At 41.5% G+C, this 13114-nt stretch overlaps 1 protein-coding gene across 1 annotated transcript; it reads left to right on the top strand.

Moving 5' to 3' along the window:
• The first annotated feature begins 3843 nt into the window (after positions 1–3843).
• On the top strand, positions 3844–13005 carry LOC130199156 (differentially expressed in FDCP 6 homolog). Its single transcript, XM_056422416.1, has 11 exons — positions 3844–3939; positions 5377–5517; positions 5629–5814; positions 6743–6970; positions 7072–7218; positions 9053–9161; positions 9427–9725; positions 9819–9985; positions 10409–10607; positions 11348–11438; positions 12279–13005. The coding sequence occupies exons 1-11, from the start codon at positions 3844–3846 to the stop codon at positions 12473–12475; spliced, it is 1860 nt and encodes a 619-aa protein (XP_056278391.1). The 3' UTR covers positions 12476–13005.
• Positions 13006–13114: the final 109 nt, after the last annotated feature.

Here is a 13114-nt window from a genome sequence, read left to right as displayed (position 1 = left end):
TTACAACGACCAATCTTGTAGAAAGCGGACAACACGGTTTAGCTAAAATAGTTTTAATTTACAGTAAAGTAACAACACAAGTGATTCAAACTATAGTTTCTAGTCTTCTTCACTTTTAATAACACATTTTCGCTGCTTCTGAATTTCCTCTTGGCTGTTGATGTCTATCAACATCGCTCATTTTGAAAATGATGTCAGAGGGCAATACGGATCCGTATCAGACCATGAGGAGGGCAATACGTGGCTGGCATGACGACCCATTAGACTTCTTCTTCTCTCCCTCCCGCTCCCTCTTGCTCAGTGTGTCTCATGTATAGTTATCCCCCTGCCTCCCTTAATGATAACGATACATGCAACAAGTGTAGTTTATTTGCTAGGTTGGAGGCAGGTCTAAGTGGGTTAGATGCACGGCTCCGCGCTATCGAAGCTCAGACAGCTATGCTAGTTAGCCCGCCCTCTCCCGTAGTCGGCGCGGAGCTACAGTCAGCTGTTAGCTGTGCCCGCGGTAACCGTGCAGCCGGATGGTTGGGTAACTGTTCGCAGGAGTCGTAAGTCTACACAGAAGCCCGCCAGCACCAACCACTTCACGTTTGAACCAGTTTTCCTGCTCAGCGACACACCCGCTGAGGAACACACCCTGGTTATCGGGAGCTCTATAGTCAGGAACGTGAAAATAGCGAAGCCACGGACCAGAGTCGTGTGCCTCCCGGGGCCAGAGCGGGCGACGTGGAGTCTTGTTTGAAGCTGCTGGCTAAGGATAAGCGGAGATACAGTCAGATTGTAATACACGCCGGTGGTAATGACGCCGAGCCCGCCTCGGAACTCACTAAAATTAATGTGGAATCGGTGTGCTTATGCCAAGACGTTGTCGGACACCGTAATTTTCTCTGGCCCTCTCCCAAATTTGCAGACAGACGAATTGTATAGCCGAATGTCGTCTTTCAACCGCTGGCTGTCGAGGTGGTGCCCAGCGAATAATGTGGGCTACGAGACAACTGGAAGACTTTCTGGGAAAACCTGATCTGATGAGGAGAGACGGCATTCATCCCACGTTGGACGGAGCGTCTCATTTCTGCGAATATGACCAAGTTGATCACCGGACTTAATCTATGACAACCCAGGGTTCAGATCAGGAACCGGGAGCAGAGTTGTAGTTTAACACCCTTCTCTGCTCTTCCATTCGAGCAGTTACCCACCCTTGACTTTAGAGTAGAGACTGTGTCTGTCCCACGGCCACTTCAATTAAATAAATCAAAAGTAAGCAGAAGAGGAGTCGTACACAATAACCTTATACAAGTTAACACAATTATTTCAGCAGTGCAACAAAATAGGTCTATTAAATGTGGTCTCCTAAATATTCGATCTCTGTCATCTAAAGCTGTGTTACTGAATGAGAGAGAGGAGATAATAGACAGCCATCTGATTTATGTTGCATAAATGAAACCTGTTTAGACAATTTGAAGAATATGTCTGCCTGAAAGAATGTTTATAAATGTCAACTGAAAATTCACAGCTAGAAAATAGCAGCTAAACTATGCTAACAATGCTAGCTCTCTGTCATGCTATCCTTGTGCCTCATTGACTTGGTGATGACATCTACCTGTTAGACTGGAGCAGGCGATTGGCATTTAAAACACGCCGAGACTTTTATGTGTTATGTATCTCTTTGTTTGGTCTGTTCCAGTCTTACAACGACTAATCTTGTAGAAAGCGGACAACACGGTTTAGCTAAAATAGTTTTAATTTACAGTAAAGTAACAACACAAGTGATTCAAACTATAGTTTCTAGTCTTCTTCACTTTCAATAACACATTTTCGCTGCTTCTGAATTTCCTCTTGGCTGTTGATGTCTATCAACATCGCTCATTTTGAAAATGACGTCAGAGGGCAATACGGATCCGTATCAGACCATGAGGAGGGCAATACGTGGCTGGCATGACGACCCATTAGCCAATCAGTCCAACCCTTTTTTCCCTGAAGTGGAGTTTTTCCTGGTCCGATGTGAGGTTTTGGGGCAGGGATGTCTGTGTACAGATTGTAAAGCACTCCGAGACAAATTTGTAATTTGTGAAATTGGGCTATACAAATAAACTGAATTGAATTGAACTTGTACTGTTGTTGACATATAATAATTCATCTTTATTCATAAAGAAAATGTAAGCGAGCTGTCTAATCCTGCCCAGAGGAAACGCAGGTCGAGGACAGCTTCACTAGTGTATTTGTACTTATGCGTCAACTCCGTCTTTATAATTTAAAAAAATTATACATTTTTAAAACTTTTATTTTCTTCATTTTTATTTTCTTATTGCACTATTGTCTTCCTCTTCCTCTGTTGCTGTGCTTCCATTTGGCAGCGCTGCTTCCAGTCTAATTTATTTTAATCAGATGTCACCTCCAGTCTCTATGGAAGAAGAGCAGCTCATCTCAGGCCTTCACACAGGCCAAGTACAGCCTGGTGAAGTACATGGAGGCCTTATCATTGATTGACATAATCTTCAACATGATCCTCAACCAATCACATCGCTAGTTTGACATACTGGGTCTATTTTTTGAGGTCTTTGGCCTTCTGGAAGCGCAGGCTCAAGCACTGTTCTCAAGTCTACTTGAGTATCTGGGAGAGTCCTAGGTACCAGAATGTGGTAACCAGGATGTGTATCGATATAAATATACACATACATGTACGATACGATTCTCTGAATTAGTGTAATTGAGGGTTTTACATTACTTAATAACGCAAGAAACACGGCAACTTTATCTTTTTCCGTCTGCTCCTTCGTAATAAAAGCCCCGCACCGGAACACTGGTGAATTAATCTTACATTAGGTTGTTTAGCTGAAGTAAGACGGCATTGAAGGCCTAGGTAGAAAATGCACGGCCCGCCACTATATATGTGTATATATATGTATATGTATATTATATATATACATACAAATAATGTTATGAATAACGTTACTAATTCATTTCAGTGCATTTAACTGTGGAGTAAGCAGTAGCGTTCTGATATAAACAGCCATTTAGTTAAAGTTAACGTCACCCTCTATTGTGATAAACGTCAACGTTGTCAGGTTATTCATTCGAATAAATATGATGTCGATTCAGGCGTCTGGGATCAGGCCAACGTTGGCGAGCAAGTGACATTGCAATTTGTTTGTTGTTAAGACAATGTCAAACAAACTAGAGAGGTAAGTAACATTAGATGAATTACATGGTAGTTAGAGTTATGTGAGTTACACAACTGAGTTTAAGCTAAATGTTAATTTAGTTATAAGCTTAGTGAAAGTTAACTTGGATAACCACAGATCAAAACGTAAAGGTTTAAGAGAAACTATCGCGTGTTCACGAATGATACCGCACCAATAAAATAACTTTACTTAACACTGTCTTTGTTGCCGTTAAAACATTTAACATAACTTAACATTTCAATTCTATCACCAGCACTTGAAGGCAGCAGAAGCAATAGAAAAATGATAGCACTTAATATCTTAACATAAAGCTTTAATATAACACAACCCTTTAAAGGTTGCGTATACTTATGCAGACTATTTAAGTACTTTTACTAGTTTTGAAGTATTTCCATAATGCAGTATTTCTTCTTCTACCAAAGCATATGAATACTTCTCTCATCACTGGATCAGATCATGGTGGAAACAATCAAGACCCTCCCTCTCCGTCAGGACTATGGCCGGCCTGCAGGTGTCGCTGCCAGCACCCTATTAAAGCCCCAAGCCTGCCTGACAGCACACAGTGTGGGTGTTTGCCTGTCACCCAGGGGCCCTGTGTCAACAGCAAAGGGAAGAAGAAGAGACATAGAGGAGGAAACCAGAAAGTAACTGTGCTGCAGACATGGACCTGCGGTCTGAGCTGCTCAAGTCCATTTGGTACGGTTTCACAGCCCTGGATTTGGAGAAGAGTGGCAAGGTGTCCAAGTCTCAGCTGAAGGTGAGTGGGGTCTCCTCTACCATGAAAATAATAAATTTGTTGTTTGAAAATCCACTTACTTCTTTATTCTGCCGCCTCATTTCCGACCACAATTAATATTCTCGCTCTGAGAAGGATGAGGTAAAGATATTCGAAATGCTCAACAAACTAAATGTCACTGATACATTTGTTATTCGGTCTTTGTTACATTTCATATTATGCCTCAGGAACTAAAAGTGTGTCTGCAATCTGATCATCTTCAATATTTCCTGTGCTTTAAAACCGCATGCTTTCCAACAAGGAACACATTTGTTCTCTACAATTCGCATAAAATGCTTTCACTCCTGAAAGAGGACACAATATGCACCTCTGTTTGGCAAGAGCACGAGAGTAACAGTTTGCCCTCAGTCTGCATATGAATGGGAGCCCTCATCTCCAAGCTGTGCTTACACTGGGCCTCCATGTACCAGCTTATAGTGCAAAGGGTCCTCTGGCACTGGACCTGACCAGAGAACAGCAAGTTGAATAGACATGAGCCCGTGTATGTCAAAAGAACATTGTTGCAGTGAGAGCGAGGAGAAAGTGGAAACATGTTCGTGATTGTTGTCCCTCGCCACAGGGCGTCAATGAAGCCACTGTATTTTTGTTGATCTCATTGTTATGTCACTTCTCGCTTTGGATCAGACTCCATTCCCAGCCAACTCTTACGATGTGCTGCCTGTCGCTGCTGGCTCACAGCGAGTCAGCCCCATGACTAGGCTTATCCCTTCTCATGCATGCAGCCTGTGCACAGGCACCACGCTCTATAGGCACACTCAGAAGCGAGCAGTTTGCGTGCCTCGGCCTCAAAACTGACGGATGTTGTAGAGCACTGGAGGCGAGAGACAGGATGTGGTTATGGCTCAACACACGGAGACCGGTTTTCTGATACCATGCAAAAGATATCTCAAGATGTTGCACGCTCTCATTTGGAGAAATGTATTGCAGTACAAATCAAATGTAATACTGGTGGTAGTAGTACACTGATTGCATATTTTAGTTTATGTTAGTTGGGACTTATTATTCTTGAGCCTTTTTGATTTAGATTGTTTCATTTCAATAATTTGTTGCACATTTTAAAATCTTATTTCCCATTGTTTTGCTTGTTGTCTTTTTATTTTGTCAGACCAGCTGCAAAGCACTTTGAGCTGCACTAAATGTATGAAACTGCTGCATTGAGAGTCTTGACATGTTTACCATAAAGTATGTCCTTGTAAATCACTGACTCTAGGCACACACTATTTTTCTATCTGTTTTCACACTAATGTATCGGCAAACTAAATTATTTTTAGATATATACGATGCAGCAGAAATTCTAAATTTCAGTTCCCTTAATATCAAAGTAGAAATGTTCTCTGAATTTGTTGCTCTATATTTTCCGAGGGCGTCTACTAGATATACGGTTTGTTGATTTTCCAGGTGCTGTCCCACAACCTGTGCACAGTCTTGAGTATCCCACACGATCCAGTAGCTTTGGAGGAGCACTTCAGGGATGACGATGATGGTCCAGTTTCTAGTCAGGGTTACATGCCTTACCTCAACAAATACATCCTGGACAAGGTGATAACAATACAACGATATGCTCTTTTTATTTTTGTCAAATAATATGTTGTCTAATCAAGGATTTGTTGTTCAGTTTTTTTTATAAATCTCTGCATTTTGTTATTCTAGGTCATTGAGGGCTCTTTTAATAAGGAAAACGTAGATGAGCTCTGTTGGACACTTACGGCAAAAAAGAACTACCAGACGGACAAAACCAGTAGCACTGTTCTGCCAGAGAAGGATGCTTTTCGGCTCTGGTGCCTTTTTAATTTTCTCTCTGAAGACAAGTACCCATTGGTTATGGTCCCTGACGAGGTAGGTTCAAGTAGAGTACATTAGATTCAAATGTATTTCGTCACGCTCACTCATTACATTACTCAAAACATGATTGGACTGCAAAAAGCATTTTGTTTAGGTTGAATAAGCAAAAGAATATGCACATCTTGAAGTCATCGTTGTTGTAGTTGTGTGTAATGATAGTGAAACTTGTTTCTAAAATTAGCCACATGGATAATTCAAGTTATTGTGCTCTGTTTTTGAGTAGAAACGGTAGTCAGTAATCTGTGACCTAAAAGTGGAGTTGGATCTTTCACAACCACTAACTACCTGCCTGTTTCTTGCAATCATGGAACACAACGGTGTGGGCTCGTTTCTCACTTGCAGACTTTGGTTTCCTGTTGTGTGTTTTTCACAGCTGCTGCCAAGAGAAAGCTCGACATTTCAAGGGCAGAGTAGTTTATATCATGCTGAGTTTAAGTAAACATTATCTTGTTTTATTTAAATACTTGTCTCGCATAGCAACTGCAGTGCAAAGAAATCGGTGGTTTTACGAGAACTATAGCGCAGTAAATATTGTTTCTAAAGCACGTTTAATTAATAATCAACATTGAAATGTACTCTTCAGAAAGGACATTGTTGGATGTGATCTTTACTCTGTCTTCTATGTTGAAAAGTGGTAACAACAAAATAAAGTGCACAGATAATGAAAAAATACAGACTGCTGTGACAAAAATCATGTATTGTGAATAGCTTCACAACTGTAATGAAGTCAAAACAACCTTTAGAGTAAAGTCACTAAGATGCAAACTAAATTAAACACACAACACTGCAAAAAAACATTAAAAAAGTGGGACTTGATTATAATAGAAGAAGATTGTAACTTCCTCCAAGCAGCAAAGACGAATAATTCAAATGAACCACACACATGTTCCCTCTCAAAACCATTGTTTCTTTTCCTCTTCAGGTGGAGTACCTGCTCAAGAAGATATGTATGTCTATGAGTATTGAGTTCAACTGTGTTGAATTAGACGACTTCTTCTCCCAAGACTCAGTGCAGCAGAGCGGCATTACTGTTTGGGTTTTTCTGGAGATGATGAACTCGGGGAAGATGACCAGAGGAATTGATAAGAGCATAGTCAGCATGACTATAGAGGAAGTATACAGGGAGATAGTGGGTGATGTCCTCAAAGAGGTAGGAGGCCCGTCTGCAACCAAAAGTCTGTGTTTTGCTTCCTGACATGCTCTGAATTGTTTTGGTGACAGTAGGCGTGTGTGTCTGTCGGGTGCATGCAGGGTTATCTGTGGAAGAAAGGCCAGCTGAGGAGAAACTGGAAGGAACGCTGGTTCACCTTAAGGCCGAGCAACTTGTCCTATTACACTGGGGAGGACCGCCAAGACTGTCAGGGCAACATAGTGCTGGATGGGAACTGCTGTGTGGAGGTAAGCAGCTGGAGCCGATCATCTTTCAAAGCTCAACACTCTTAACACCGGAGAACTGTGGATTGTATTCTTTGTCAATTCATCCCGAAAGGTAATAGACATCGTTCTTGTTTGCTTTCTTTAGATTTGAGTCAAAGTGTTATTCTTTAATCCTGTGGTTCCCCCATGATGTTGTAAGATGAGGGGGGAGATGGTTAAGAGTTGTTTTATGACTTTAATCTTTGTTTTTTCTTGTGAATTGCTTCAAAATGGGATCCCTTCATTGTTCACAACAAGCAACCAGATGCAAAATACTCACAGGGGACTGTGTAAGAATGATTTGGGTGGGAGGAGAGCAGAAAACGATGTCTCACAAAAACAAGGCCCTCCCCCGTGTTATTGCAAGTTGAACCATTTCTTTCACTGAGGGACCTTTCACACATGTTTGTTTGTTTGATCCAAACCAAAAATACAGATGTGATGTCCCCCGAACCCACGATCCGCATAAAACAGCTGAAGCTTGTTCCGACATAATGGAGTTTGTCTCTGTCCAGATCAAACTGTCGGTTCTGTTCTAGTGTTCTTTGAATGGGTCGGACTCTCGGATCAAATACAGGAAGTTCTGGCTTGCTGTCGACAGAACTAGAAGAAGAGAAAACAACAAAACAAAATAAGCTGTTGTAGCACATGGGGAGAGGAGGAGACCAAATGATTCACTGACAGTTGGTCCAATGGAGTCAGTTGGGAAGAACTCTCAAAGAGTTAGACAATTTTTGCAATCAATATCCAATAAAGGGAGCTGCAGCTCATGATGACGACAGGATGTACGTCATGTAAAGCTATTTAGTCCGCTCGCATAATTGCAACATGACACCACAACTAACCGGATCAAATGTATCGAATGTTACCATAAAAAACGGATATGAACTGTTTAACGTGGACATTTGATGAGTCAAAATGGACAAATAAAGATTGTTGTTAGTTGTTGTGGTGACAACACACTTGGTGGGTCTAGCGGTCTCCCAGCAGCCCCGCTGTTTGGCTCCTTTGGTGTAACCGGTGTAGCAGTGCGTCATGGTGGGATCGGCTAGCTGGCTAAACAAAGTTGTCACTCTTCTGGCGATAGCAATGTGTTTTGTCCCTTGTGACAAAAGTGTGTGGGTGAAGCATTAAATTACTAATCACTTAAGCCCCTCCCCCTCCATCCTACAAATTGCAGTCTCCCTTCAGCAAGGAGAACATTAACAAACCCTCCCCCTTTTCTGTGCCTCTCTACCTCGATACATGTCATACAATCCCAAAGTAGACGTAGCTTCATATTCATGTGTCATAATTCCAAAAGGTTTGACACGGTCAAGTTTATAAGGTAACATTGAATTATAAGGTCATTGAATGTTCAAATTTCATCACAAATCTTACAGATTTCAAATGAATTAAAGTCAAGATTATTCTTCAAGCCTCAATCTCACGAATGACCCATTCTGACTATGACGCCTGAAGTACAATAACAATGTTACCTGTTGGCTAATGAATGCCACACAGTACCACACTTAGTAATGACAATCACAAATATAGTCATGTTCTGTTATTTCTTCAGCAAGGCCCCTTCACACTGCACCATGTTACTCTAAAGTAAATAAAGCAATCATTCTAAAATCATGCTTTATTATAGGAAGTAGACGATCAATTATTGTTTGGTCATTCAAAATGGATCAAACACCTCTTTTACCCTGTGAGTTCACCTTTTTTTCCCCACCTTACTAATATTTACTTAAGACACGATCACAACAAATGTATAGGACATGTGAAGAAGGAATTTGTATCCATTAAAAATCCTGTGTTACGTGTTGAACAGGTGCTACCAGACCGAGACGGGAAAAGGTGCATGTTTTGTCTGAAAACCCTCTCCAAGACTTACGAGATGAGCGCCTCAGACACCAAACAGAGGCAGGAGTGGACTACAGGTCAGAGGAGCAGGGCTGTCCTTGATTAGTCCGATAACAATCGAACAGTTTGTCGATAGTTTCTTGGAAATAAGTCATTCAGCATAAACAAATCTTAAAAAACGACTAATCACCAATAGAAATCTTTGTCTACTTAGACCAATGAAAGAGTTAGCTGGTTAGCAGCGGGCGTCCCTATAGAGGAGACTTGATCACTAATAAATCATGGATCAATCTTAAAAGCGTAATGTACCTATCAAGACATTAAATATGATCTTCTATACAGCCATTCAAACCGCCATCAGGCTGCACGTGGAGGGGAAAACATCCCTCCACAAAGACCTGAAGCTGAAGCGCCGTGAACAGCGGGAGCAGCGGGAGAAGAGACAACACTCCAAGGAGGAGGAACTGCAGAGGTTGCGGGCCTTGCAGGAGGAACGGGAACGTAAACTGGCAGAGCTGGATCGCCTGAAAGAGGCGCAAAAGCAGGCTCAGGTCCTCCTGGAGCAGGACGAGCAGAGGAGGCGACAGCAGCACGAACAGCTCCAGCGGGCCTTGGAGGTCCAGCTGCGAGAGGCTGAGGAGGTGAGTGCGGAGGCACAGGAGGAAGAACATGCTCTGAATTCAGAAGCAACACAATGATTGTTGATTCCTTTGCTTCTTGCCGTACCTCTCAAGGCTCGGGTTAGTATGCAGGCAGAGATGGTTCTGAAAGAGGAGGAGGCAGAGAGGCAGAGGAAGCGGATCAAGGAGCTGGAGGAGATGCAGAAGCGTTTGGAAGAGGCGCTGCAGCAGGAGATCAAAGCCAGGCTGGACGACGAGGCCTTCCGCTATGCTCAAGCAGGGTAGAGTGTCAGATGAACCCAACCATCTCTAAGACACGATGAGAGACATTTATACACCTTCAGGGCACAACAAGAAGTCATTTATTTGAGAGCCTCCAAATAAAGGGAGGCGCTCTCTGCAGACGGCGGACATTAAGCTCAGATGTCCATGTTGCGTTATGTTCCTCAGGAAGTTGAACCTCCAACAGAGGAAGTTGTTAAATGCTGCCATCATTCATATCTATTGTCACTGTTTCTCTGCTCGTTCAACCTGTCCAAGTAAAAGTTTCTGATTAATTGATCACATTAATCGGCCAACAGCATGCAGTAGCTTCTGTGTATCGCTGCTCATCGTAATGCCTGCAACATTTGATCCTCCCAGAGGATTCATCATAGGTTTTTTTAATCAAATGTTATTATTTGTGTTTTCTTTTTTGTTTCCAGGTTACTGGCCGAGGAGGAGGAGAAAATGAAGGCCCTGATGTCCCTGCAGGAGGAACAGGAGGAGTACATCCTGAAGACACAGAGGGAGAAGCAGGAGCTCAAACAGGAAATGGAGGTCAAGTCACGATCCCTGGACGAGGCTCAGAGGCAGCTGGAGGAGGTCCGCGCCAACAGGCACAGGGTTGACCAGGATGTGGTGGTAAGAACTACAAAATAAAAGCTTCAAGAAAAGATTAAAATCGTCAGAGCTACATGTAACTGAGTCCAAGTTATCCATATTGCATCTCTGGGAGGAAATGTTGTTTTTTGATGTTCTGGTGTGATAGAATAAAACATTGAGCCATAGCAGCTGCTGTTTGACTTACATTTCTTCTTGCACACCTGTTAAGTTGAATTTCAAGCTATTAGTAAGTTATTAATTATATGTATTTATTTGTGTTAACCATCATTTACCCAGGTAAGAGCATGTTAACATGTAGAAATGTCATGTACAAGGATGATAGAGGCAAGACAAACGGCATCTACATGGAGTTACAGACAGGGCGACTTGTTACAGTTTGCAGTATAACACACTTAAATTAAACAAAATAGACCGCTGTCAAGGCTTCTCCTTCAAAAGAGTTCAATGAATTAAAATGCAAACCAGAACCACAGTTTTAAGGTGAAGCTTCCTCTGTCCTTTGTCATTTCTGAAATTATCATTTGTATCCCTTAGTGACAGGACTGTGTAATATATATATATATATATATATATAAAATTAGTTGTATATATATATATATATATATATATATAATTAGTTGAAGTATACAGTTGTTTATTTCTTAATTAATAATAATAATAATACATACAATTTCTATAGCGCTTTTCATAGTACTCAAAGACGCTTAAATTGCTTAATTGCTTAATTGTTTTAATGAGCTGCCCTTTTTCTCTGACAGGCTTCCCAGCGGAAGCTTCGCCTGGCGAGCACCAACGTCAAACACTGGAACGTCCAGATGAACCGACTGATGCGGCCAATCGGACCGGGCGGTATGTGTCCCATCTGCACGACGATCATGTGACATGACAAATCATACAGCATTTAAAGCTTGATTTTTTTCAGCTTTCACACCAGCTGAGGAAAGGGAAAGCCTCTGACATCAGGCGTGTTCACTGACAACATTTTGACATGTCACAGTAGGAAAAGCACAGCTATTAAGGATAGAGACTGTGTATTGGCTGACTTCTGTTTAGCTGCCTAAAACAAATACAGCACACATTTTAATTTACAGAAAATCATCAAAAGAAAATGCTGGTTTCAACAGCTTCTCTTGATGGGAGCCATTGTACAACAGTCTTGTCATCGCAACAGACAGATTTGTAGTTTTCAGTGTTTCAGTCAGTGTTTTCATTTGCAAATTGAAAATGTGCATGAAGACAGGTGACTGGCACGATTCAAATGTGTCAACTGTGACAAAGATCTTATGTCTGATCATGAAACTTTCTCCAGAAGGAGCTTTATATTATGTGATGACAAGTCTGTTTGAAATAAGCATGTATGTCTTCAGTTACAGCAGCATTTTAATTATTTCAACAGAGTGTACTGCAGGTTTCTAAATGCGCTGTGGTTGGATTGACATTTAACTTTGCTTCATGTCAGGACCGGTGTGACACAGTTTTCTGAGATCAGAGATTGTATGAGAATAAATAGATGTTATATTTCATAGCCTGTTCTGTACTTATACTGACTGAAATTTTGACTGAGGTTTTGACCAGTACGTCCTTTCTCTATTTCAACATCCTCATCTCCAAACCACTAAGTCTGATTTTACTTGCCAGTTCTAAATATTCACTTTATTTTCTGAGCTATTTTCTTTGTGCTGTTTTTAGAGAAGAGACCGTCGCTAGGAAGCGCCTACTCAAGCTTCCAGATCCCGACCCAGAGAGATCCCGGGCTGCGCCTCAGAGGGAGATCAGGATCAGAGGATCAGGACGAGAAGAGCAAAGAAAATGTTGACAACGGTGCTGGAAGTGATTTAGAAAAACGCCACTCCCATGCCTCTAACGGAAACATGGACATCCCCTAGAAACACAAGTCAGATACTTCTGTCACTTTCTGAATGAAAGGGCAAGAGATGAAAACAATGGAACGCCTACAATTAAAACTGACTTTACTACCAATAGTACTACCATTTCTATTAAATGTTGAATTACTGACCTCGCTCGACAAACCGAAATAGTTAAAAACATTTTAATGAGAAGAAGAATTTGCAGATTCAAGTAATGCTTTGACTGCAGCCGGTGTGAGGCCTGCACACCAACAGCACCTCAGTGCAGAGAAGATGAGCTGTAAGCCAGATCCTGGAAGTGAGTTGAGATGAAGGCTGATACTTTCACACAATGCAAGGAAGCTCGTTTTTTTTAGCTCTGTAATATAGATACATAACAATGTTTCATTTTTACATGTGTATTTTTTTGGGTGGCTTGGTTCAGTCTTAGAGTTTACAGCAGTTTCATGTGAAGAGGAAAGAGAGAGAGAATCTCTCATTGAACTTCCTGTTTCTTTCGTCAGTTAACATAATTGTAAATAAAAAAGTGAATTGATGCCGTAACCTGATTTCTGCCTGTATCTTTCTTGTGTTAAATTATGCGCCGCATGCATTTCATAGAAATTGTAATCCTGTCAATAATATCTAAATTTATTCTTTACACACTGAGTATCTGAA

The sequence above is a fragment of the Pseudoliparis swirei genome, chromosome 9 (assembly GCF_029220125.1).
Source record: "Pseudoliparis swirei isolate HS2019 ecotype Mariana Trench chromosome 9, NWPU_hadal_v1, whole genome shotgun sequence".
Classification (NCBI taxonomy): Eukaryota; Metazoa; Chordata; class Actinopteri; order Perciformes; family Liparidae; genus Pseudoliparis; species Pseudoliparis swirei.
The sequence above is the reverse complement of the archived record's forward strand: the minus strand, read 5'-3'. Positions and strand labels throughout refer to the sequence as shown.

Coding starts and splice junctions, on each gene's coding strand:
- LOC130199156 (XM_056422416.1), top strand. CDS start 3,844: ATGGACCTGCGGTCTGAGCTGCTCAAGTCCATTTGGTACGGTTTCACA. Junction 6,971..7,071: donor TGGGTGATGTCCTCAAAGAG/GTAGGAGGCCCG, acceptor GGGTGCATGCAG/GGTTATCTGTGGAAGAAAGG. Junction 9,986..10,408: donor TTCCGCTATGCTCAAGCAGG/GTAGAGTGTCAG, acceptor TTTTGTTTCCAG/GTTACTGGCCGAGGAGGAGG.